This window comes from Rhinatrema bivittatum, chromosome 5, assembly GCF_901001135.1.
Source record: "Rhinatrema bivittatum chromosome 5, aRhiBiv1.1, whole genome shotgun sequence".
NCBI lineage: Eukaryota > Metazoa > Chordata > Amphibia > Gymnophiona > Rhinatrematidae > Rhinatrema > Rhinatrema bivittatum.
Genome location: NC_042619.1, coordinates 295,482,204 through 295,509,662, shown reverse-complemented (window position 1 = coordinate 295,509,662; position 27,459 = coordinate 295,482,204). Strand labels below are relative to the sequence as shown.

Below are 27,459 nucleotides of genomic sequence, written 5' to 3'. Positions count from 1 at the left end.
CATCCTGGGACCTTAACCTGGTTCTTGGTCGTCTTATGAAACCTCCTTTCGAACCTCTGCACTCCTGTGACTTTAAATATCTCACTTGGAAAGTGTTATTCCTTTTGGCTATTACTTCAGCTCGCAGGGTTAGTGAATTACAGGCCCTAGTTACCTATCCGCCTTACACTAAGCTCCTGCAGGACCGGGCGGTACTCCGCACGCACCCTAAATTTTTACCTAAGGTAGTTTCTGAGTTTCATATCAATCAATCCATCATACTACCTATCTTTTTTCCCAGGCCCCACTCCAACTCTGGAGAGCAGACCCTGCATACCCTAGACTGTAAACGGGCTCTAGCTTTTTACCTAGACCGTACAGTTTCCCACAGGAAGAGCACTCAATTATTCGTCTCTTTCCATCCTAACAAGTTAGGACAACCTGTGGGTAAGCAGGCTCTTTCCTCCTGGTTGGCGGACTGCATTTCTTTCTGTTATGAGCAAGCTGGCATCCCTTTTCAAGACCGTGTCAAAGCACACTCTGTGAGGGCCATGGCGACGTCAGTGGCACACCTTCGATCGGTGCCGCTTCCTGACATCTGTAAGGCTGCAACCTGGAGTTCTCTCCATACCTTTGCAGCCCACTATTGTTTGGACAAAGCTGGAAGACAGGACTCCATCTTCGGCCAATCTGTCTTGCGTAACCTTTTTCCAACATGATGTACCAACACCCTTCCACCTTCCCGGTAGGGTGCGGATGCCCTTCCAAATTCCACCCCAGTTATAGTGCCTGTTGCACATCATTGGGTGCATTTGGTGCAAGTCGGGACATCCTCAGCTCGGTACTCACCCATTTGTGAGGACAACCATCCTGCTTGTCCTGTGAGAAAGCAAATGTTGCTTACCTGATGTAACAGGTGTTCTCACAGGACAGCAGGATGTTAGTCCTCACGAAACCCGCCCGCCACCCCGCGGTGTTGGTTTTGTTTTGTTTTTACCTTCTAGGCACTGCCTGTAGCTTTGAAAATAAGACTGAAGGGAGACCCCTGCTGGCTGCAGGGTCAGTGCCTTGCTGGGCATGCCCAGTAGGGGCCAGTCAAAGTTCTGTTTAAACTTTGACAGAAGTTTTCCGTGGTGGGCTCCATCCTCGATGTCACCCATTTGTGAGGACTAACATCCTGCTGTCCTGTGAGAACACCTGTTACATCAGGTAAGCAACATTTGCTTTCTCATTGTTATCTCTAGGTCATGCATACTCTGCCAGTATAGATTAAAACTTTGTTACATAAAACGTATATAGAAGTCATTTATACACGCAACAGCTTAGTAATTTGACATGGAAAGGGAGAGATACTGGGTTCAACTAACAGGTGATCTTATGTCTCATCTACACAAGATGGAGTATTAAGGAGGATGATGACAAATAAAATACCTTGGATAGGGAGTGATATAAGCAGTCATGCTCCAGGGTAGGCAGCTGCTGTATATCCTTAAGTGTGTACAACGATGACTGGACAGATTGGATTTATCAGTTGCTTTTTTTCTACTGACATCTACTTCAATCTCCTCTTGTTATTTCTACCAGGAGACGGGTATTGTTTTGACTGATGTCCAATATATAGAAGCTTTCGTAGTTGTGTCCCACCAAAGGGTAAGTAACAACATGAAGTTACTTGGTGCACTTTTTCACTCAGTGCACAATTCATTTCTGTAATTTATTGTTGCAGAATTTGGTAAAGGCATTTAGGGGTAGATTTTCAAAGGGGTACGCGCGTACCCCCCCGAAAACCTACCCCCAACCCCCCCTGCGCGCGCCAAGCAAGCACCGGGACACGCGTAAGTCCCGGGGCTTGCATGGAGGGGCGTGTCGGGGGGTGTGCCGCGAGTGATGCGGCGTTTCGGGGGCGTGCCACAAGTGATGCGGCGTTTCGGGGGTGGGCCCGGGGGTGTGGTGCCGGCCCGGGGGCGTGGTCGAGGCCTCCGGACCAGCCCCCGGGTCGGGTGATGGCGCACCAGCAGCCCGCTTTCAGCAGACTTAAATCTGCCAATAAAGGTAGGGGGGGGGGGGTTAGGTAGGGGAAGGGAGGGGAAGGTGCGGGGGGGGGGTGGAAAGAAAGTTCCCTCCGAGGCCGCTCTGATTTCGGAGCGGCCTCGGAGGGAACAGGCAGTGCGTGCCGGGCTCGGCGCGCGCACGTTGCACAAATGTGCACCCCCTTGTGTGCGCTGACCCCGGATTTTATAAGATACGCGCGGCTACACGTGTATCTTATAAAATCCAGCGTACTTTTGTTTGCGCTCGCGCAAAATTATAAAATCTACCCCTTAATGTAGCTGGATTTAAAAAAAGGTTTGAAAATGTTTGTGGAGGAAAGGTTCATAAACCATTATTTATCAGGTAGATTGATGAAAGCCACTGCTTATTCCTGAGCATAAGCAGCATGGAAACTATTTGGGATCCTGCCAGATACTTGTGACCTAGATTGATCACTGTTGGCAACAGTGTATTGAACTTGATGGACCCTTGGTTTGAACCAGTATGGCAGTTTTTATGTTTGATACTCAAGCTGAAAGAAAGGACTGAGAGAAGTTTGGGAATAGCAGATGCTAAGTTCAGAGAGATGCGAGAACCCAGGAATCGTGTGCTCATGTTTATAAAAACCACTGAGAGCATGAGTTTTTAGAATAAGAAGCAACTGAGTATGATATAGAAAGGATTGTAACTCTCACTGAGCGCTAATGAGCCTCCTTGAAAAAGCCTAGTGAGGTGAAACATAGCTATGTTGGAGGGTTGTACAAATACAATAGGATTTACTGAGCTCAATTCTATAAGGAGTGTGGAGAATTATACTGTCTCATAAGACAGTTACAATAAGATAAATTGTTCACATTGTATAAAAAGCAGAGTATGTATTCACTAAGATGCTTATTGTGAACATTATTGTGAGGTAGAAATTAATGTGAATGTCATCTAAAAACTTTTGAAGAATTTGTTTTCAGTGAGAGTATTTGTTTTTAATTCACTGGAGTGTTATAAAAGTAAAGTAGAGTGTGTTACTTCTAAAAAAAATTGTTTAAAGATATGTAAAAAGTAAATACAAGTTTAAAATTCTTTTCTTATGAAAAAAGTATTAGCCCTAATCTTTGTTGTAAGTTCCTATGTTCTAACATATGTTAGTTAAACAGTATGGATAGAACATAGTGAAAGTCTCCTGCACAGTTATTCTTGGAACTAGATTTTAAAAAGTGGTAGACAAAATGTTTCTAGAACAGAAGTCCTTAAAAGTATAGTTTGCTATGGTTTGAATTTGGTGATCAGATCGTAGTTGAGAAGATGTGCAGAATATGCATTTCTTATTATTTTAAACTATTGATATGAAGCTTCATATTCAGCACTAGCTGGATAGGTAGGGACTTATCCATCTATGTGGCGGCTGCTGAATATCCAGTTACATTCAGCAGCTGCTGCATAAGCCAGTGGGCGGGCAATGGGTGGATCGGGGCAGTGCTACTTATGCGGCTAGCTAGCCGCATAAGTAGCAATCGTCATACTTATCCGGCTAATCAGATAAGTTAGACCTGCCATAGAGCATATCAGACTTACCTGGATTTAACCTAAAGCTAAGCAAAAAGTGCTGCTGAATATCCCAGGTAAGTTAGCCGGCTAACTTACCTAAACATTTTCTTTTAAAAATCTAGTTCATGGTGTACAGGTTTCCCTGAAACTTATTTCCCAAATGTGCCAAGAAGTGGAGTGTGCAGCATGACTTATTTTATTTGTATTCTTCAGCTTTTCATGAAACAAGCTTTCCCCCATACTTGTGTAAGTTTGCTCATCTCATTGCTCTGTGCTCCATTAATATCTGAGTTCTCTGTGAAGTAGAACTGCTCAGTTTATACCTTTCTCTAGGTCTGTTATTATATAATAATTATAATTGGTTCCTTGCAAACTGTCTGTTTTTTAAGATCCAGTATAACTGCATTTCTATTTTGTATAGCTGTTCTTTAATAATCTGCTTAATATTGGCACAGAAGTGCTGAGGGATCTTTAATATCTAAGAACTGGAAGGTTCCTAAAGGTGTCCGGTTAAAACCAGACTGGGTGTGGCAGAGAAGCTAATTAGTGACCTGGCTAGAGCATTGCAGACTGCTTAGTGGAAGACCAAAAGAGGAATCTTCTGTTCCCGGTGCAGATAAGGCTGTCTTAAAATTTGAATTAATATATAGTAGAGAATCTGTGCATAATAGATATCAGTGTTTCTTAATATTCCTCTACTGGTGATTTGATTTACTAGCCTCTGAGCGCTGTGTAATAGGAAAGTCTCTCAATTTCCCTTCTTTCAAGTGCTCTTACTCTTAATTTCTGTGGTGCTCTTTCTGGGGAAAAAGTCTCTCAATCTCCCTTCTTTCAAGTGCTCTTACTCTTAATTTTGGTGGTGCTCTTTCTGGGGGAAAAAAACAAACCACAAAAACAAAAAAAAAACCCCAAAACCCTGCTGGTTTACTTTCACTTTTCCTTCTGATCATTGCTCTGTGCTCCATTAATATCTGAGTTCTCTGTGAAGTAGAACTGCTCAGTTTATACCTTTCTCTAGGTCTGTTATTATATAATAATTATAATTGGTTCCTTGCAAACTGTCTGTTTTTTAAGATCCAGTATAACTGCATTTCTATTTTGTATAGCTGTTCTTTAATAATCTGCTTAATATTGGCACAGAAGTGCTGAGGGATCTTTAATAGCTTAAGGACGAATAAAGTTCCAGAAAGTGTCCTGCTCTACTCAGCTTGTCCCAGGTTCAACTGTTTGTTTCCCTCCCACCCACCCCTGGCCTTAGATTCTAATATAGACTGACTAAATTAGCATTAGCAACAAGATAAATTAGTAAATTGTTACCATCTAAGAATCACCAACCCAAAACTTTACCAATATGAGAACTATCCTTTGCAACTGTTGTGGAGCCTTTATTCTGAGGGAAAACATCTGGAAACGTAGAACTTGCCCAATCTGTGCACAACTCTCTTCTATGAAAAAGGAGCTGACTGAGGTTAAAGCTCAATTAGCTTTAATTACAAAAAATACACCCACATTGCATTACTCAGAAAATAATTCCCCAATACCAAAGAATAACCAGGAGTCAAGAAAAAGAAATACAGTAGGCTCAGGTAGGATTACACATGTGTCCCATAGTCACCCATTCGTGACAGATTTGCAGCCAACAAGTATACCCCCCCACTCAAGCAGGTCATTAAGTAAATCATTAAAAACCAGGATTACAGTGGGCTCTGGTAGAACTGGACCAGTTACTAGGAGACACACACAGTATCAAATGCAACAAGAACAAAAAGCCTTCCCTATATTAAAAACTGAAGTCCTAGAGAAAAACATTGAAGTGTTACCAGAAAAGAGAGAAAACCAATGCATGCAGAATTTCAAGATACATAACCAAAAGAAAAAGCAAATTGAGATGGATAACTCTGGCATCAGTGGCACAACTGCAAAAGGAAAGAGTGAAGTGAATAACAAATCTCAACTAAAGTCTCATAAGGAGTACAGGAAAAGCAATAATCTTAAAGAGAGTACCTGGAAAGCTATGACCACAAATGCTCATAGTTTGGGAAATAAAATACCAGATCTGCAGGCCCTAATGATAGAGGCAGAAGTGGACATTGTTGCTATCACAGAGACATGGTTCACAGAATCTCATGATTGGGATACGGCAATACCAGGCTATAACTTGTTAAGGAAGGACAGAGTGGATAGAAAAGGGGGAGGTGTGGCTCTTTATGTCAGAAACAATATCCAAGCATCTGAGCTACAAGGAAGTTGGGGCAAGGAAGAAGCACTATGGGTAGACCTAAAAACAGATGGAGCATCAATTTATATTGGAGTGGTTTACAGGCCCCCGAACCAAAAGGAAGAGCTGGACAGAGACCTGGTTGAAGACATCCATAAGATAGGTAAGAAGGGAGAAGTGGTGATCGTGGGTGACTTTAATATGCCAGATGTACACTGGAAAATCCCATCTGCAGAATCTAAAAATAGTAGAGCAATAGTGGATGCCATGCAAGTAGCTTTGTTCAAACAAATGGTATTAGAACCCACGAGAGAAGGAAATATACTCGACTTAGTGCTCACTAATGCAGATAATGTCTCTGATGTCGAGGTGGGCACCCACCTCAGCACCAGTGATCATCAAACAATATGGTTTAATATCACTAAAAGAATAGGGAAAAGAACCACAAAGACCCGAGTTTTACAATTCAAAAACACAGACTTTGAGGAAATGGGGAAGTACCTAGAGGAAGAACTAAATGGATGGGAGAATGAGAGAGATGTGGATCAGCAGTGGATCAATCTAAAAGGAGCAATCACCAAGGCAACTACTCTTTATGTTAGAAATGTAAAGAAAAGCAAAAGGAAAATGAAACCTATCTGGTTCTCAAACGAGGTGGCTGACAAAATTAAAGCTAAAAGAACAGCATTCAAAAAATATAAAAGATCCCAAAGGGAGGAGCACAAAGAAGAATATTTGATTCAACTGAGGGAGACGAAGAAATTAATCAAGTTGGCAAAAAGTCAAGCGGAAGAGAGGATTGCCAAGGAGATAAAAAATGGTGACAAAACATTTTTCAGATACATCAGCGAAAAGAGAAAAGTCCATAGTGGTATAGTGAAATTGAAAGGTGGAAATGATCAATGTGTGGAGAGAGACGAAGAAATGGCAGAAATATTAAATGAATACTTCAGCTCTGTATTCACTAAAGAAGACCCTGGAGAAGGACCATTTCTACACAAGAAGCTGGAGGGTAGTGGAATAGATGAAAATCATTTTACAGTAGAAAATGTATGGGAAGAGCTAAAGAATCTGAAAGTGGACAAAGCCATGGGGCCTGATGGGATTCATCCAAGGATTCTGAGGGAGCTCAGAGATGTGCTGGCGGGTCCGCTATGTGACCTGTTCAATAGATCCCTAGAAACGGGAGTGGTGCCGAGTGATTGGAGAAGAGCGGTGGTGGTCCCGCTTCACAAGAGTGGGAACAGAGAAGAGGCTGGTAACTACAGACCGGTTAGCCTCACTTCGGTGGTGGGAAAAGTAATGGAGTCACTGTTGAAAGAGAGAATAGTGAAATATCTACAGTCCGGAGAATTGATGGACCAGAGGCAGCATGGATTCACCAGGGGAAGATCCTGTCAGACAAATCTGATTGACTTTTTCGACTGGGTAACCAAGGAATTGGATCAAGGAAGAGCGCTAGATGTCATCTACTTGGATTTCAGCAAAGCTTTTGATACGGTTCCGCACAGGAGACTGGTGAATAAAACAAAAAGCTTGGGAGTGAGTGCCGAAGTGGTGACCTGGATTGCAAACTGGTTGACGGACAGAAGACAATGCGTGATGGTAAATGGAACTTTCTCTGAAGAGAGAGCGGTTTTAAGTGGTGTACCGCAAGGATCGGTGTTGGGACCGGTCCTGTTCAATATCTTTGTGAGCGACATTGCGGACGGGATAGAAGGTAAGGTTTGTCTTTTTGCGGACGACACTAAGATCTGCAACAGAGTGGACACGCCGGAAGGAGTGGAGAGAATGAGACGGGATTTAAGGAAGCTGGAAGAGTGGTCGAAGATATGGCAGCTGAAATTCAATGCCAAGAAGTGCAAAGTCATGCATTTGGGGAGTGGAAATCCGAATGAACTGTATTCGATGGGGGGGGAAAGGCTGATGTGCACGGAGCAGGAGAGAGACCTTGGGGTGATAGTGTCTAATGATATGAAGTCGGCGAAACAATGCGACAAGGCGATTGCAAAAGCCAGAAGAATGCTGGGATGCATAGAGAGAGGAATATCGAGTAAGAAAAGGGAAGTGATAATCCCCTTGTACAGGTCCTTGGTGAGGCCTCACCTGGAGTACTGTGTTCAGTTCTGGAGACCGTATCTACAAAGAGACAAGGACAAGTTGGAGGCGGTACAGAGAAGGGCGACCAGGAAGGTGGAGGGTCTTCATCGGTTGACATACGAGGAGAGATTGAAGAATCTAAATATGTACACCCTGGAGGAAAGGAGGAGCAGGGGTGATATGATTCAAACTTTCAGATACTTGAAAAACTTTAACGATCCAAAGACAATGACAAACCTTTTCCAACAGAAAAAAATCAGCAGAACCAGAGGTCACGAGCTGAGGCTCCAAGGAGGAAGACTAAGAACCAATGTCAGGAAGAATTTCTTCACGGAGAGAGTGGTGGATGCCTGGAATGCCCTTCCAGAGGAAGTGGTGAAGTCCAAAACTGTGAAGCACTTCAAAGGGGCATGGGATAAATATTGTGGATCCATCAGGTCCAGAGGACGCATATAAAGAGCAGGTAGTAAAATACTGCACGGAGCGGCAGTAGCCACAGAGGCATTCACGGAGCGGGATGCCAGTGGCCAGTGGTAGGTGTCCACCTTCATGGAGCGGAAGGATGTAGGGCTGTCATCTCCCAATTAAATAAAAAACAAAAACAAAAAACAAAACAGGGATGGGATCCATCAGGTCTAGAGGACACATATAAAGAGCAGGTAGTAAAATACTGCACGGAGCGGCAGTAGCCACAGAGGCATTCACGGAGCGGGATGCCAGTGGCCAGTGGTAGGTGTCCATATAAAGAGCAGGTAGTAAAATACTGCACAGAGCGGCAGTAGCCACAGAGGCATTCACGGAGCGGGATGCCAGTGGCCAGTGGTAGGTGTCCACCTTCACGGAGCGGAAGGATGGAGGGCTGTCATCTCCCAATTAAATAAATAATAAAAAAACCCAGGGATGGGATCCATCAGGTCTAGAGGACGCATATAAAGAGCAGGTAGTAAAATACTGCACGGAGCGGCAGTAGCCACAGAGGCATTCACGGAGCGGGATGCCAGTGGCCGGTGGTAGGTGTCCACCTTCACAGAGTAGAAGGATGAAGGGCATCCATCTCCCAATTAAAAAAAGAAAAGAAAAAAAGAAAAAAAAACAGGGATGGGTTCATGGGCTTATAGGTATTACCAATTATTAGGCTTTTCAATATTTGATGATAGTTAATGTGACTTTCAAGGCATTCTTCACTTTCGGTGCATGTCCGGCATGACTCCTTGCTTCAATGACAGGGGAAAAGAAAAACTGATACTTCACACATTTCCAGCATTGCCCTCTGCTTCATGGCAGAGAGCTATGCTGCCGCTTACCCAACTAATCAAACTTAATATTTCACTTGGAAGCAGCTCCAGCACTGCTCTCTACATTAATGGTGGGGGTGAAAAGGGAATTAGAACATAAGGTTACTAAGAGCCAAGAGAAACAGTTAAGTATGAGAACAAATGTGTGAAGCTTGCTGGGCAGACTGGATGGACCGGTTGGTCTTCTTCTGCCGTCATTTCTATGTTTCTATGTTTCTATATGTTTCATGACAGATGTCTGAAGTCTGTATTTGTTGCGGTCGCCACCGCTTCCCCTCGCCCTGGGCTCAACCCTGCCTACCTCCGCTTCAGGAACCACTGCGTTCCGCCGACTCTGGACCCTGGGGCCTTCTCTCACTCCACGTGGCGGCCGCCATTACGTGCCTGCTTCTCCTCAGTCTCGCGCGCACGCGAGGACGCCCGTCTTGAGCGCTCAACTCCCGGAAGCCTGGCCCCGCCCGTGCTGCTGACGTCACGCCCAAGTCCCGATATAACCGGTGTTCAAACTCTCTCTCATCGCCTTGCAACGAGGTTCACAACTGCCTAGTTGTTCTGAGTTTCGCTCCTGTTGTTCTCTACGGTTTCCTGCCTCTGACTCCGGTTTGACTACGACTCCGCTTCAGCCTGCTGCCTGCCTCTGACCCCGGTTTGCCTCCGACTCCGCTTCAGCCTGCTGCCTGCCTCTGACCCCGGTTTGCCTACGACTCCGCTTCAGCCTGCTGCCTGCCTCTGACCCCGGTTTGCCTACGACTCCGCTTCAGCCTGCTACCTGCCTCTGACTCCGGTTTGCCTACGACTCCGCTTCAGCCTGCTACCTGCCTCTGACTCCGGTTTGCCTACGACTCCGCTTCAGCCTGCTGCCTGCCTCTGACTCTGGTTTGCCTACGACTCCGCTTCAGCCTGCTACCTGCCTCTGACTCCGGTTTGCCTACGACTCCACTTCAGCCTGCTGCCTGCCTCTGACTCCAGTTTGCCTACGACTCCGCTTCAGCCTGCTAACTGCCTCTGACCCCGGTTTGCCTACGATTCCGCTTCAGCCTGCTGCCTGCCTCCAACCCCGGTTTGCTACAGACTCTGCTTCAGCTACAGCCTGCTCCAGCTCCGGTTTGCTACAGACTCTGCTTCAGCTCCAGCCTGCTCCAGCTCCGGTTTGCTACAAACTCCGCTTCAGCTCACAGACTGCTTCAGCCTCCGGTTTGCTACAGTTTCCGCTGCCGCCCGCTTCCCTGTCATCAGCTGGCCCTCGGCCCTGTACTGCCGGCTCCTGCTTCGCGGGTACCTTGGACTTCCTATACTTCCAGTTTACTCTGGTCCCGGTCTAAGCACACATCTGCCTCTGGACTCTCTGACTATACCCCAAGTCCCGAGGTCCCAGGGCCCTACGGGCTCCTCCTGGGGGGTTCCTGGTTCCCGGGTGAACACCTCCTGTCTGAGGCTCCGCCTCCCGGCCTACCCCGTCACCCTCGGTGGGCCGGCCCAAGGGTCCACTACCTCGCCAGCAGTGTCCGACTGCAACAGTATTATATTCATATATTTGCACTGACAAAGCAAAAATGATGGAATACAGAATTGTCAATAAGAAATTTTTCCTAGCGTGTAGCCAGATGGACTCAGGACCAATGGATATAGTGTACTCTTTTTTTTTTTTATTGAATTTTTCAAAATATTACAAGAAATTCTTGCATTATGTAATACCAGATTAACTGGTATAATTCTTGCATTATGTAATACCAGATTAACTGATTACATTTATCATAAGAATTAATAGAGGCAATATACTCTTTACAAAGCAATTCTAAACAAATCAGTTACTGTTACAAACAAAAGATAAAGCAAAGTAAGACCTCACTATAATGAGCGATTAAATTAGGTAAATATACTAATCATATAAGAAATAGTGCATTTCACAACCCCTCTATTTATACAAAGCCAGTACTTAGTTAGCAAGAAGACTTTTAAGATTATCTGGATCTGTAAACATATAATTTTTACCCTCTAATTTGATAATACATCTACAGGGGTATTTAAGCATATAGAACCCTCCCTTATCTAATACTTCTTTCCTCAAAAGCAAACATTTCTTTCTACGCAGCTGGGTAGACTTTACAAGATCAGGAAAGATCCTTACTCTTTGCCCATAGAACGTCTTTAATCGATTACGAAAAAAGAATTTCATGATATTATCTTTATCAGTGATAAAGGTGAATTGAATCAGTAATGTCCCCCGAGTTTTTACTTCTAAGTCTTCTTGGGACTTTTGCAAAAAGTCAGAGATATTTATTGAACTATCTATAAGGGATTTTTGTTCTGAACACTCTTCCTCCTTAGTCTCCGATAATAACTGATTTTCTTCTAACTCCTTTTTTCTAATTCCTAGTTCCCTCTACATACCCGGATCAGTCCAGACCGTGGGTTGAGCCTCCTGTCCAGCAGATGGAGACAGACCAAAACTGAAAGGGTATTCCATATCAGGACAGAGCCTACCCTGCATCACTTCAGTATTCATCTGTCTCCAGCAGATGCAGGCAGCTGAACCTGCAGTTCCCCTTCTTACCTTCTTTTCCCTGTGGGGATTGTATACATTTCTTTGCAGGATCAAGCAAGTATTAGTTCTTGTTTATATTTAAAAAAAAAAAAATTACACTTGAAAGATTTCTTTATTTTTCTGCGAGACAGTCCTGTCTCCTTGCTCTGCTGGGGGCATAGGGGGGCTTGCCCCTTGAAATCTTCAGCCTAGGCTCCCCATTCCCGGTGACCTTCTGGGGTGATACTGGTGATCCAGTCAATCCCCCTTGGGTAGCTGTCCACATAGGGCCTGGGAAAGGAAAGCTTGCCCCTGCACTGCTGTGTTTAAAAAAAAAAAAAAAAAAAAAAAAAAAGAGGTTTTTTAAACCAAGCCCTATTTTAGTGGTTTAAGAACCATGGACAGCTCTGGCCGCATGCAGCGTCTCTGCCTCTGCTGACCAGGGGGCTCAGCTCATGGTAGCTCAGCTGTTTTTCTCCTCACAGTGATTTTTTTTTCTAACACTAATGCCACGTTCCAGCATTTGTAGTGCCTGCGGGGAGCCTGCCATGAGGCACTCCTGCAGAGGCCTCTGCTCCGGGTGCCTGCCGGGTGGGGAGGGCCCCTCCTCAGCACCCACGACTACTGTGACCTAGGTACGAGCTGCACGCCGCATGGCCAGGCCATTCTCAACCCAAAAACCGCGGGAACGTCGGTTTTCTTGGAAAACAATCTCTGATGTTGAATTGGGGCTGCAGGAGGACGGTGAGCCCGATTCTTTAATTTCTCCACTGAATTTGAGCCCCCCTCATTCCCCTGAGGGGGTGTTTGACCTCCCCCCTCCCCCCCCCCCCCCCCCCCCCCGGGAAGGCAAAGTCTCATTTTTCCACCAAGTTTGTGCTTCTTATGCACAAATCTTATCTTGCTAGTCTACAGGAGGAGGAGGATCCCCCTAAGCCCCCCCCCCCCTGCCTAAGAACCCGTGGGTTTCTTCTCTGCAACCTCCTAAGGAGCTAGAAGGGCAGGGCTCCATTAGGGTGGTCCCAAGGGTCCCACCACCTCCGGACCACCCTCAGCCACCGTCAGTCCCTGATCCAGATGCTGATCCTCTGCTTCCCAACACCCCCTGGAGGGGGACGATCCACGGGTGCTCTGCATCTTTCAAAGGGAGGAACTAGAACCACTCATTCCCTTCATTCTGCTTCCAGCATCCCCTGGGAGAGGAGTCCAGAGGTCACTGCAAGCGATCCAGGGATTGAATTCCACAGCCCCAGCTTCCAGAGGCCCCGCACCCTTTGCAGTAGAGGAGGACCGGAAGTGCGTGCCTAACGGCGCATGAATCTCAAACTCTTCCATTAACTGAGTGAAGATAAATTTAATGCTGGTTAAAGAGGATTGGTAAGTATAGCTTTCAGAAATTTTGGGGCTTATAAAAGTTTGGTGAAAGGTGAAATTAAGGATATATTCTTTAGAGTTTCTGTGTGTCTGAGGTAATAAGCAAGCCAGAGATAGTTAATTCTAGTGTCTGTCTTTCCCACCCACTCAATCCTTGATTTTTAGGCACGAGACACTTTCTCATTAAAAATCAATCAGGATCTTATCTAAATCATACTATTGTACCAGCCCTTATTGAAAGTTTAAGCATCCCATTGTAGGACACTAGCTGATTAATTAGTAAATTCACCTGTAAATGTAAAGTACTCTCATTCCAACTCCCTTAGTATCCTAAACTTAACTAGGAACTCAATAAAACTAAGATTAAGGCAGCAGTCCAGCAGCAAGAGGGGGGCTTCCAGTCTTTTGCATTGAGTGTCACATGTATGATTTTTTACCCGCCGCTGAGAGATTGTATGTGTGCACTCTGTGCAAAGAGCTCCTGGCTCTCAGGGAACGAGTCCGATCTCTGGAGGCTAGAGTAGCAGACTTGGAGGAGCTGAGGGAGACAGAGAGGTACATTGATGAGACCTTCAGAGACAGAGTAGCCAAGTCCGAAATCCAGTATGGCAGCCCCAGTGCTGCCTTATATCAGAAAGGTCTCCCAGGAGGAAAACATCACCCTGGTGTAGCTGGAAGTGATCCTATAGCAAGGACCTGCTCTCCAGGTGATGAATTGTCCTCTCACACTGAGGACAAGTTTCCCAGGGCTACTGCCCAGGAGGAAAGGGTTAGGCCGGCCATCATAGTTGGTGATTCGATTATTAGAAATGTAGATAGCAGGGTGGCTGGTGGACGGAGGACTGCCTGGTAACTTGCCTGCCTGGTGCGAAGGTAGCAGACCTCAGGTGTCACCTAGATAGGATTATAGACAGTGCTGGGGAGGAGCCGGCTGTCGTGGTACATGTGGGCACCACCAACCAGATATGAAAATGTGGGAGAGAGTTTCTGGAAGCCAAATTTAGGATTTTAGGTAGGAAGCTGAAATCCAGAACCTCCAGGGTGGCATTCTTTGAAATGCTTCCTGTTCCACGTGCAGGTCCCCAGAGGCAGGCAGAGCTCCAGAGTTTCAATGCGTGGATGAGACGATGGTGCAGGGAAGAGGGATTCAGCTTTGTAAGGAACTGGGGAAACGTTTGGGGAAAGGGGAGACTTTTCCAAAAGGATGGGCTCCACCTTAACCAGAGTGGAACCAAGCTTTCTGGCACTAATGTTCAAAAAGCAGATAGAGCAGCTTTTAAACTAGAACAAGGGGGAAAGCAGACAGTCACTCAGCAGTGCATGGTTCGGAGAAATGTATCCTTGAAGGATACTAATGAAACAAGAGAGTTAGGGCATCCCAACAGAGAGGTTCCATTAAAAGCAAACATAGTCCATATGCCTATATGTAAAAAATCACCGAAGCTAATGATTTCCGAATTATCCCAAACAACTGAAAAGCAGGTTGTTAAAACAAACAAAAAACACATTTTGAAATGTCTGTATGCCAACACCAGAAGTCTAAGAAGTAAGATGGGAGAGTTAGAGTATATAGCAGCAAATGATGAGATTGACATAATTGGCATCACAGAGACTTGGTGGAAGGAGGATAACCAATGGGACAGTGCTATATCAGGGTACAAATTATATCGCAATGATAGGGAGGATCAGCTTGGTGGGGGTGTGGCACTTTATGTCCGGGAGAGTATAGAGTCCAATAGAATAAAGATCATACAAGAGACTAAATGCTCAGTAGAATCTATATGGGTAGAAATCCCATGTATGTTGGGTAAGAGTATAGTGATAGGATTATACTACTGTCCACCTGGACAAAATGGTCAGACAGATGATGAAATGCTAAGAGAAATCAGGGAAGCAAACCAATTTCGCAGTGCAATAATAATGGGAGATTTCAGTTACCCCAATATTGACTGGGTAAATGTAACATCAGGATTTGCTAGAGACATAAAGTTCCTGGATGTAATAAATGATTGCTTCATGGAACAATTGGTTCAGGAACCAACAAGTGAGGGAGCTATTTTAGAATTGATTCTTAGTGGAACTCATGATTTGGTGAGAGAGGTAATGGTGGTGGGGCCACTTGGTAACAGTGATCATAACATGATCAAATTTAAACTAATAACTGGAAGGGGGACAATAAGTAAATATACAGCTCTAACACTAAACTTTCAATAGGGAAACTTTGATAAAATGAGGAAAATAGAAAAAAACTGAAAGGTGCAGCTGCAAAGGTTAAAAGTGTTCAACAGGCTTGGACATTGTTTGAAAATACAATCCTAGAAGCGCAGTCCATATGTATTCCACACATTAAAAATGTGGAAAGAAGGCAAAACGATTACTGTCATGGTTAAAAGGTGAGGTGAAAGAGGCTATTTTAGCCAAAAAAACATCCTTCAAAAATTGGAAGAAGGATCCATCTGAAGAAAACAGGATAAAACATAAGCATTGTCAAGTTAAGTGTAAAACATTGATAAGACAGGCGAAGAGAGAATTTGAAATGAAGTTGGCCATAGAGGCAAAAACTCATAATAAAATTTTTTTAAATATATCCGAAGCAAGAAACCTGTGACGGAGTCGGTTGGACCATTAGATGACCGAGAGGTTAAAGGGCTCTTAGGGAAGATAAGGCCATTGCAGAAAGACTAAAGGAATTCTTTGCTTCCGTGTTTACTAATGAGGATGTTGGGGCGATACCAGTTCCGGAGATGGTTTTCAGGGGTGATGAGTCAGACAAACTGAACAAAATCACTGTGAACCTGGAAGATGAAGTAGGCCAGATTGACAAACTAAAGAGTAGCAAATCACCTGGACCAGATGGTATGCATCCTAGGGTACTGAAGGAACTAAAAAATGAAATTTATGATCTATTAGTTAAAATTTGTAACCTATCATTAAAATCATCCATTGTACCTTAAGACTGGAGGGTGGCCAATATTTAAAAAAGGGGCTCCAGAGACGATCCGGGTAACTATAGACCAGTGAGCCTGACTTCAGTGCCTGGAAAAATAGTGGAAACTATTCTCAAGATCAAAATCGTAGAGCATATAGAAAGACATGATTTAATGGAACACAGTCAACATGGATTTACCCAAGGGAAGTCTTGCCTAACAAATCTGCTTCATTTTTTTGAAGGCGTTAATAAACATGTGGATAAAGGTGAACCAGTAGATGTAGTGTATTTGGATTTTCAGAAGGCGTTTGACAAAGTCCCTCATGAGAGGCTTCTACGAAAACTAAAAAGTCATGGGATAGGAGGCGATGTCCTATCGTGGATTACAAACTGGTTAAAAGACAGGAAACAGAGAGAAGGATTAAATGGTCAATTTTCTCAGTGGAAAAGGGTAAACAATGGGGTGCCTCATGGATCTGTATTTGGACCAGTGCTTTTCAATATATATACAAATGATCTGGAAAGGAATACGACGAGTGAGTTTATCAAATTTGCGGATGATACAAAATTATTCAGAGTAGTTAAATCACAAGCGGATTGTGATACATTACAGGAGGACCTTGCAAGTCTGGAAGATTGGGCATCCAAATGGCAGATGAAATTTAATGTGGATAAGTGCAAGGTGATGCATATATGGAAAAATAACCCATGCTGTAGTTACACGATGTTAGGTTCCATATTAGGAGCTATCACCCAGGAAAAAGATCTAGGCATCATAGTGGATAATACCTTAAAATCATCAGCTCAGTGTGCTACAGCAGTCAGAAAAGCAAACAGAATGTTAGGAATTATTAGGAAGGGAATGCTTAATAAAATGGAAAATGTCATAATGCCTCTATATCACTCCATGGTGAGACCGCACCTTGAATACTGTGTACAATTCTGGTCGCCGCATCTCAAAAAAGATATAGTTGCGATGGAGAAGGTACAGAGAAGGCAACCAAAATGATAAAGGGGATGGAACAGCTACCCTATGAGGAAAGGCTGAAGAGGTTAGGGCTGTTCAGCTTGGAGAAGAGACGGCTGAGGGGGGATATGATAGAGGTCTTTAAGATCATGAGAGGTCTTGAACGAGAAGATGTGACTCGGTTATTTACACTTTCGAATAATAGAAGGACTAGGGGGCTTTCCATGAAGTTAGCAAGTAGCACATTTAAGACTAATCGGAGAAAATTCTTTTTCACTCAACGCACAATTAAGCTCTGGAATTTGTTGCCAGAGGATGTGGTTAGTGCAGTTAGTATAGCTGGGTTCAAAAAAGGTTTGGATAAGTTTTTGGAGGAGAAGTCCATTAATTGCTATTAATAAAGTCGACTTAGGGAATGGCCTCTGCTATTACTGGCATCAGTAGCATGGGATCTTCTTAGTGTTTGGGTAATTGCCAGGTTCTTGTGGCTTGGTTTGGCCTCTGTTGGAAACAGGATGCTGGGCTTGATGGACCCTTGGTCTGACCTAGCATGGCAATTTCTTATGTTCTTAACTGGGAATTGAGGTGCCCCCTAAGGATATGGTTGCGGCCGTTATGCCTCCTAACACGGACCCAGTCCTGATGGGACTTAGGGCTCCCCTTTCCATCCCATGTACAAACTGATGCTTTTTTGGGAATGGGAATCGCTGGAAGCAAGACTCGAGCAGGTAGGGCTATGAACAAGCTCTATCCTCTTCCTGAGGACTGCTTGAATATGCTTAAGATGCCCAAGGTGGATTCCTCTGTCTCTGCGGTTACCAAGCACACCACCATCCTGGTGGTGGGGGCTATGGCTTTTAACAATGCCCAGGACTACAAATTGGAATTTTATCTCAAGCGCATCTTTGAAGTCTTGTCCCTAGGTGTTCGGGTGACAATTTGCAGCAGTCTCATGCAGCAGGCAAGCCTCAAGTGGGTTCAACAATTACTCAGCACCCAAGACCTCCCGTCTGCAGAGGCGGAGCAGGCGGATCGGCTAGAAGGCGCGATTGCGTATTGGGCTGATGCCCTTTACGATCTTCTAGGGGTGCAAGCCAGAGCCATGGTCTCCGTGGTCTCGGCTAGGTGTCTCCTCTGGCTGAGAAATTGGTCTGCGGATGCCTCTTTTAAAGCGCAGTTGGGCACTCTCCCCTTCAAGGGTCAGTTGCTTTTTGGTGAGGACCTAGAGCAGCTTATTAAATCTTTGGGGGAAAAATAAGGTTCATAAGCTGCCGGAGGACTGCCCAAAACAGTCTAAGACTTTCTTATTTATTTATTTATTTATTTATTTATTTATGTATTTATTTATTATTTTTCCTATACCGGCTTTCATGACATGAATCACATCAAACCGGTTTACATTTAACAAAGTGTGCAAGGTAAGAGAGAACTCAAACAACTGGAACAAGAGCATTATAAGGAGAGTGACAGTTACAAGAAAACAGTGAAATAAATAACTGGGAGCTGGAAGCGAGAAGAGGGGAAGTTAACTGACAGCAAATTATTTACAAGGTAGCAAGACTGAATCCGATATAATGTGATTTGTATAGTAAATGACATTGATAACAAGGTGAAGGTGATGACAGCGAAGAGAATAGTTTGTTATTTAGATCCATTTTTGATAATGTGATTGAGATGTCGGGTGTAGGTCTCAGTCAAGGACTGGAAAGGCTTTTTTAAAAAGCCAAGTTTTCAGCCTTTTCCTGAATGTTGGTAGGCAGGGTTCTTGTCTCCGGTCTGCTGGGATGGAGTTCCATAAAGGTGGACCTGCTGTTGAGAACGCTCTGACACTGAGATATTTATGTTGGAGGGTTTTTGCGTGTGGAACCTGAAGAGATTCTTTGTAAGATTCCCTGATGGGTCTGGCGGACGTGTGTTTTTTTAAAGGAATTTGTAAGTTGATCCGGGCATGTTGGTGGATGACTTTGTAGATGGTGGTGATGGATTTGTAGATGATTCTGTAGTGAATCGGTAACCAGTGAAGGTCCTTGAGGATTGGGTGATGTGATCAATTCTCCTGGAGTTTGTCAGGATTCTGGCTGCTGTATTCTGCACCATTTGTAAAGGTTTGGTATGGGACGCTGGGAGACCCAGTAGTAGGGAGTTATAGTAATCTAGCTTGGAGAAGATTATCGCTTGTAGAATTGTTCTGAAGTCCTGGGAGTGGAATAGAGGTTTTATTCTTTTAAGGATATGTAATTTGTGAAAGCAATCTTTGGTAGTTTGGTTGATGAATGATTTTAGGTTGAGACGGTTATCCATGACGGCTCCTAGGTCTCTTACATGAGAGGTTTGAAGGGGGGCTGGTGGCTTTGAAGAGGTATTGTTGTTTTCCGGGGATATAAGCAGAAATTCCGTTTTCGAGGCATTGAGTATTAGGTTTAGACTGGTGAGGAGGTGTTTGATTTCTATTAGATAGCTATCCCAGAATTCTAATGTTTTTGTAATGGATTCTTTTACAGGGATCATGATCTGGACATCGTCTGCAAAAAGGAAGTATTTCAGGTTTAGTTTCGTTAGCAGTTGGCAGAGAGGGAGCAGGTAGACATTAAAGAGCGTGGGTGAAAGGGAGGAGCCCTGTGGAACCCCTAGAGAGGATGGAAAGTAATGGGATTCTTTATTATGAATTTTGACCTTGTATCCTCTGTTCTCCAGGAAAGTTTTGAACCAGGTCAGTGCTGTGCCTTTCACTCCTATGTTTGCCAGTTGTTTTATAAGGAGGTGGTGGTTGACTGTATCGAAGGCAGCCGAAAGGTCGAGGAGGATTAATAGGTAAGTGTGACCTTTATCGATGCCAGAGAGGAGGAAGTCCGTGAGGGAGAGAAGAAGTGTTTCGGTGCTTGATTCTTTGTGAAATCCATATTGATTAGGGGACAGAATATTGTGATCCTCGATGTAATTTGATAATTGATGTAATTTGATAATTCTTCCCGCACTCGCTTCAGAGGGCAACGTCGATATAACATCAGAGCACGAGGTTCTTTTCCGAGAGGCAATGCTTCCAGATCCCAATCCTGGTGTTGCATCCGTCAGTCTTCGACGACTTCACCCCGCTTGTTGCACCCCTATCTCAGCTCCTCCCGCAAACCTGGGCAAGATGGCTACCGCAGCATCATCAAGCCGATATCTCTGGCGTCCCCGGAATGGCTATGGTGCAGCCGTATGCAATTGCTCCTCCCAGGTACCTGCTAGGGTATGCGCGCAACCCACGTATAAGTACGCCCAGTGGCGCGAATCTCGAGGGCATTCCCTCATCCTGATGTCACGCCATCCGGGTATATCTACTTCTCAAGATTGCTAGCTCATTGAGTTGGCAAAGACTCGAACTAGGACTCGAACTGTTCCTGTCTGCGCTTCCGTGCTGCTGCAGGAAGCTCTACCTCTGCCCTTCGGGATTGCTTCTAACCTGGGTACCTGCTCCACAGGGGCCCTCTGCTTACTTTTTAGGTGCCTTTCAAGGAACAGGTACTCGCTCCTCGAGGGCCTGCTCTTCCTGACTCACTGTCTGTACCTTCTACACTTATCTGGTGGAATCGCATCCATAACAGCTAACACCGAGTGAGTACTCAAATCTCTCATCTGTCTCATCCACAGTAATTCCTTGCTGAGTAACCTGCTGCGAAACCGCCTGATGTCATCTAGGAGCGAAGGGCTCCCTCTGCCGAGGTCCCTGAGACTACAACTCACCACTGCCACCTGGTGGCTACATCTAAGGTGGCTACATTAATGTCTACCTGCTCCCTCTCTGCCAACTGCTAACGAAACTAAACCTGAAATACTTCCTTTTTGCAGACGATGTCCAGATCATGATCCCTGTATAATAAAAGAGTTCAAATTCCAATGTTTTGTGTATCACGAGTCTAGCCCAATGCTGTGGCTCCTCATGGGGCTTCTCCCCGTCGGCGAGGTCATCTCCACGCACCCAAGGATCCACTAAAACACACGTAATAACAACAGATTGCCAACTCCATGGATCCGGCTCAGCTCATGACGTTTCAGGCCATTCCAGGCCTGACCCAGTGCAACACCGAACAGCATACTGAGCTGGAAGGATTGACTACTGCTTTTAACTTGCTACACAAACAGATGAACTCACCTTCCACCTTAGGTAAAGAAGCTAAACTGTCGGAGGTGACTGTTAAGACTACTGTACCTCTAGCAACTCCCACCCCCTTCTCGGGAGAAGTATGAAGATGCAGAGACTTCATTAACCAGTGCTGCATGTATTTTGCATTACAATCTGGACATGTTCCCCTCGGCGTATGCCAGGACTACGTATATCCTGTTGTACCTTGATGGATGAGTCCTGTCTTGGGCATCTTCGCTGTGGGAATGTGAGGACCCAATCCTTCACAACATTGAAGGATTCCTTGAACTGTTCAAATCAGTCTTTGATGATCCTGCCCGATATACTGTTAGAGGATCTTCTCTGGTTCACCTAAAGCAAGGGAATAAGACCCTAGCTGACTTTGCCATCGAATTCAAGACACTGGTGTCTGAATTGTCCTGGGACCCAAGATGCCTGAAGACACTGTTCTTTGAAGGACTGAACTCTCGCCTGAAGGATAAACTCTCAGCTCGAGAGATGCCTGAAACCTTGGCTAAACTAGTGAAACTGGCAACCAGAATCGACCGCCGGCTTCGCAATAAAGTTCAAGAAACCAAGACTCTCAGGAGACCCTTTCTGAGTGAAGTCCGAGTCAAGCCTGTGTCCAGGGCTACACCTGCGGTCCCAGGAGCCGGCGAAGAGGAACCGATGCATTTAGGCCGCAGCCACCTGACTTCAAAAGAGAGAAGAACGCGGAAACGACTTGGGTTGTGTATGTACTGTGTACATGCTGGCCATGCTGTCCAAAATTGCCCTATGTCTGGGAAACTGGAAGACCTAAGTCCTGCGGGAGGACTCTTCTTAGGTCTTACCACCCCTTCTCCTCCGCTCTCTCTTCCTGTATCTTTGATCTGCGGACCTCTATAATACCAGACTCTTGCCCTAGTGGACTCAGGGGCAGGAGGCAACTTCATTCTTCAATGACTAGTGGAGCATCTACGTATCCCCACTTCCACCATGACATCTCCACTACTTCTTTCCTCCATCCATGGAGAACCCTTGCTGGGAGAAGTAACACTAATTATCGAACCAGTGTGTCTACAAACCGGTGCTCTCCATATGGAGACCATCTCCTTCTTTGTCTTAGAGAAGGCTATGCACCCTATTGTACTGGGATTACCCTGGCTGCAACAACATATGCCTCAATTCAATTGGGCTACTCTGGAACTGTCAAGTTGGGGTCCAGACTGCCATAAGAGATGCCTGACTTACACCATTACTTTGTATGCCCACTGCCCCAGTAATGCCGGGCTTGTCGCCTCAATACGCATCTTTTCAAGATGTTTTTTTCAAAAGAAGCTGCAGATATACTTCTGCCTCACAGACCCTATGACTGTGCCATTCATCTGAAGCTGAGTATGGAGCCACCCAAGGGCAGAGTGTACCCCTTGTCCGTGGTAGAAAACAAAGCCATGTCTGAATACATTCAGGAGAATCTCAACAAGGGCTTCATCAGATCATCCAATTCTCCTGCTGGTGCAGGCATTTTCTTTGTGGGCAATAAGGACGGCACATTGCGTCCTTTCATAGATTACAGAGGTCTTAATGAGGTAACTATAAAAGACCGTTATCCTCTAGCTCTGATTTCAGAGCTATTTGATAGACTACAAGGAGCTCAGATCTTTTCCAAACTAGATCTGAAAGGAGCCTACAACCTACTTCACATTAAAGCTGGTGATGAGTGGAAGACGGCCTTCAACACCCGAGATGGTCACTTTGAGTATCTAGTGACGCCTTTCAGTCTCTGCAATGCTCCGGCTGTCTTTCAAAATTTAATGAATGACATCTTTCTAGACCTCCTCTACAAATGTGTTGTTATCTACTTGGAGGACATCTTAATATTCTCACAAGACATCACCACTCACCAAGAAGATGTCAGGAGAGTATTATAGAGGCTTCGTGAGAACCATCTCTATGCCAAGCTATCAAAATGTGAATTTCATAAGGAATCAGTGCCTTTCCTAGGCTACATCGTTTCCAAAGAAGGTTTTCAAATGGACCCACAGAAACTGAAGAGCATCAAGAAATGGGCTCAACCCACAGGGTTGAAAGCTCTTAGATGCTTCTTAGGGTTCACCAATTATTACAGGACCTTCATCAAGAACTACTCCTCACTCATAGTGCCGCTTACAGCTATGACAAGAAAAGGTGCCAACACCGCTAATTGATCTCCTGAAGTGATAGCTGCATTCCAGAAGCTAAAGGATGCCTTTTCGACCAAGCCGTGTCTTCGACATCCAGACCCCTCCAAGCCTTTCATCATGGAGGTCGACGCCTCAGACATTGGCGTAGGGGCAGTATTAAGCCAGATTGGAAATGCTAAAGTTCCATATCCATGCTCATTTTTCTCCCATCGTTTCTCTCCTGCCGAGTAGAATTATGGAGTTGGAGACAAGGAACTTCTGGCTATAAAGATGGCATTCGAAGAATGGCGCCCTTGACTCGAAGGAGCGCAACATCAAATAACGGTCTTCACAGACCATAAGAATCTGGAGTACCTCCGCCACGCACAGCGCCTGAATCATAGACAAGTGAGATGGTCTCTGTTTTTCAACAGATTCAACTTTGTGCTCAAGTACCGCCCTGGAAACAAGAACACCAGAGCCGACGCTTTCTCGCATCTTCCTCTCAGAGGACATACCCGAAGAGCCGAACACATCATTGACCTAGAAAAGGTCATATTGGCAGCTACCCATTTGGTACCTGCAGGAAAGACTATCGTACCCAAGAACCTCAGGAAAAAGCTATTGGCTTGGGCCCACGACTCCAAACTCTCAGGACACCAGAACTGTGAAGGACTTCAAAGGGGCATGGGATAAACACTGTGGATCCATCAAATCTAGAGGATGTGAATGAAGAGGGGGTGGCTCGCGGGAATGAAGGCTACTACCTGGAGATAATACCCTTATTCAATATACATACAAACGGTTAATGCGACTCCAACATTGCTCTAAGCTTCAACGGTAAGAGGAAATGTGGAAAAAAAAAAGGATTTGCATTCACAAAAAAGCGGGGTGTAGCTGGCTTGTTATGGCGGTTACTACCCCCAAACCAAATAAGCCTGATATTTTACTTTCAACACATATCCAGCATAGCTCTCTGCTTCGGCAGGGGAGAAAGTCTGTTACTTCATTTTCACTGCATATCCAGCATTGCTCTCTGCTTCAACGGCAGGGGGAATGTAGAAAAGAGGATCTATATATAGACAACAACCAACAAGGACTGAATTACATAGTCGGATAAACAAAAGCATGGGTGTAGCTTGCTTATTGCGGCGGTTACTACCCCTAATTAAGCTACATATTCACTTAGATGCAGTTCCAACACTGCTCTCTACATTAATGGTGGGGTGGAAGGGAAATAGAACTAAAAGGTACTAAGAGCCAAGCATAACAAGTAATGAGTAAAAAAAAAATAAAGTGCATAGCTTGCTGGGCAGACTGGATGGGCCGTTTGGTCTTCTTCTGCCGTCATTTCTATGTTTCTATGACACCCTGGGCAACGTAGGACTTTGTCTAAGCTGCAATTGGTGGCCCACCATGAAAGAGGACACGTTCGCCTACGTTGCTTCCTGCACAAACTGCGCTAAACAGAAGACGGCACCAGGACATCCATAGTGTCTCCTCCAACCCTTCCCGGTACCCGAAGAACCGTGGTCACATATTGCCACTGACTTTGTGGTAGATTTGCCATCATCAGGAGGGAACAAAACCATATGAGTAGCTGTTGATAGGTTCTCGAAGATGGCACATTTCATGGCTCTCTCAGGCTTACCCACCGCCATGGAGCTCACCCAATTGTTCAAACACATCTTCTGCCTGCATGGCTTGCCTAAGCATATAGTCTCCGTGGAGTTCAGTTCACAGCTAACTTCTGGAAGGCATTATGCAAGAAGTTCGATATAGCCCTCTACTTCACATAGACATATCATCCTCAATCCAATGGCCAAACAGAAAGGATGAACAGGACACTCAAACAGTTCATTCGTGCCTTCGTGAACACCCGACAGAATGATTGGAGTGAACTGTTGCCATAGGCAGAATTTGCCATAAATTCTCATCCAGCAACATCCACTGGATCAACACCATTCGAAGTGATCTACGGACGACTACCATTACCACCATTGCCACTTCCATTATCAGTGTAGTCCCCAGCAGCTCAATCTACTGCTAAAGATATCCATCAACTCTGGACTCAGACTAAAGAGATGCTTGTTAAAGCAGGAATACGAGCTAAGAAAGGATACAATGCTCATCACTGCAAGGCTCCAGACTTCAAGCCTGGTGACAAGGTTTGGCTTTCTACAAAGCATTTAAGTCTCAAACGTCCTTCAGCTCAATTCGCTCCTCGCTACACTGGACCATTTCCCATTCTCTGACGACTGGGCAATCTCACCTACAGTCTGAAGCTACCGTCTTCTCTAAAGATCTACAATGCATTCCACATCTCACTATTGAAACCAGTGATACTCAGTGAGTTCTCCAACAAGATACCCGACTCTACACCTGTAGATGCAGAGGAAGACATCAAATACAAAGTTGACGCAGTGCTCGATGTAAGAAGACGAGGCAGAGTATGGGAATACCTCCTGTAATGGGATGCTTATGGCCCAGAAGACAACTCTTGGACTCTAATGTCCAATATTTTGGATAAGAAGATGCTACAGGATTTCCATCATCTACATCCGCAAAAATCTAAACCTGGTAAGTCACAGCGTGGATGCACTTTGAAGGGGGGTATTGTTGCATCCGTCTGTCTTCGATGGCTTTGCCCCACTTGTTGCACCCCTATCTCGGCTCCTTCCGCTTACCTGGGCAAGATGGCTACTGCAGTATCATCAAACTGACCTCTCTGGCGTCCCCAGAATGGCTATGAGGCAGTCGTACGCCATTGCTCCTCCCAGGTACCTGCTAGGGTGCACGTGCGCAATCCACGTCTAAGTACGCCCAGTGGCGCGAACCTCGAGGGCGTTCCCTCATCCTGACGTCACGCCATCCGGGTATATCTACTTCTCAAGATTGCTAGCTCATTGAGTTGGCAAAGACTCGAACTGGGACTCGAATTGTTCCTGTCTGCGCTACTCTGCCTCTTTCGTGCTGCTGCAGGAAGCTCTACCTCTGCCCTTCGGGGTTACTACTAACCTGGGTACCCGTTCCTCGGGGGCCCTTTGCTTACTTTTCAGGTGCCTTTCAGGGAACAAGTACTCGCTCCTCGAGGGCCTGCTCTTCATGACTCGCTGCCTGTACCTTCTACACTTATCTGGTGGAATCGCATCCATAACAGCTAACACCGAGTGAGTACTCTAATCTCTCATCTGTCTCATCCACAGTAACTCCTTGCTGATTAACCTGCTGTGGAACCTCCTGACGTCTTCTAGGAGAGAAGGGCCCCTTCTGCTGAGGTCCCTGAGACTACAACTCACCACTACCACCTGGTGGCTACATCTAGCTGTATAATAAAAGAGTTCAAATTCCAGTGTTTTGTGTATCACAAGTCTAGCCCACTGCTGTGGCTCCTCACGGGGCTCCTCCCCATGGGCATGGTCATCTCCACAGCACCCAAGGATCCACTAAAACACACGTAATATCAACACCTGGTTTCATTCCTTTCGAGGACGTCGACCCTTCCGGGATAGTAGCCAGCAACACTTGGCCACAAAGTCCTCCTCCCAATGAAATACAGCTGGCCCATTCCTCCGTTCTAAACTTAGGTGGACGGCTGTCCCTGTTTCTCGAGGAATGGTCCAAGATAATGACAGATCATTGGGTCCTAGAGGTAATAGAAAAAGGCTACGCATTAGAATTTCCTCGAGACCTACCGGACCTTCACCTAATCTCCCCCTGCGGAAGTTGAAAGAGGCCTGTGGTCGACCAGACCCTGAGCAGGCTGCTGGAACTGGGTGCCATAGTCCCAGTCCCGGTGGAGGAACAAGGGTCCGGCCAATATTCGATCTATTTCATTGTCCCCAAAAAGAAAGGTTCCTTTCGTCAAATCAAGTGAGTCAACAGGGCTCTCAAGGTTCCCCATTTTCGAATGGAAACCCTAAGGGTGGTAATAGCGGCGGTTCGCTCCGGAGAATTCCTGGCATCGCTCGACTTGATGGAGGCCTACTTGCACATTCTGATTCGCCGCGACCATCAGCAGTATCTCTGGTTCGAGATCCTAGGCCAACATTTCCAGCTTCGAGCACTCCCATTCGGTCTCGCCATGGCACTGCGCACTTTCACCAAGGTCATAGTGGTAGTGGCAGCCTCTCTTCATCGGGACGGAGTTCTGGTCCACCCTTACCTGGACGATTGGCTCATCCGGGACAATTCGGAGTTTCTCTGCAAGCTGGTGGTCGACAAAGTCCT

General features: G+C 45.4%; 1 protein-coding gene across 2 annotated transcripts in view; it reads left to right on the top strand.

The window, feature by feature from the left end:
• LOC115092810 (disintegrin and metalloproteinase domain-containing protein 9-like) overlaps window positions 1–27,459 on the top strand; it is a 606,381-nt gene that overhangs the window by 169,017 nt on the left and 409,905 nt on the right. For both annotated transcript variants that reach the window (XM_029604139.1, XM_029604138.1), the window contains exon 7: window positions 1,564–1,629. In XM_029604139.1, the coding sequence (XP_029459999.1) occupies window positions 1,564–1,629 (66 nt within the window). The remainder of the gene's footprint in view (window positions 1–1,563; window positions 1,630–27,459) is intronic.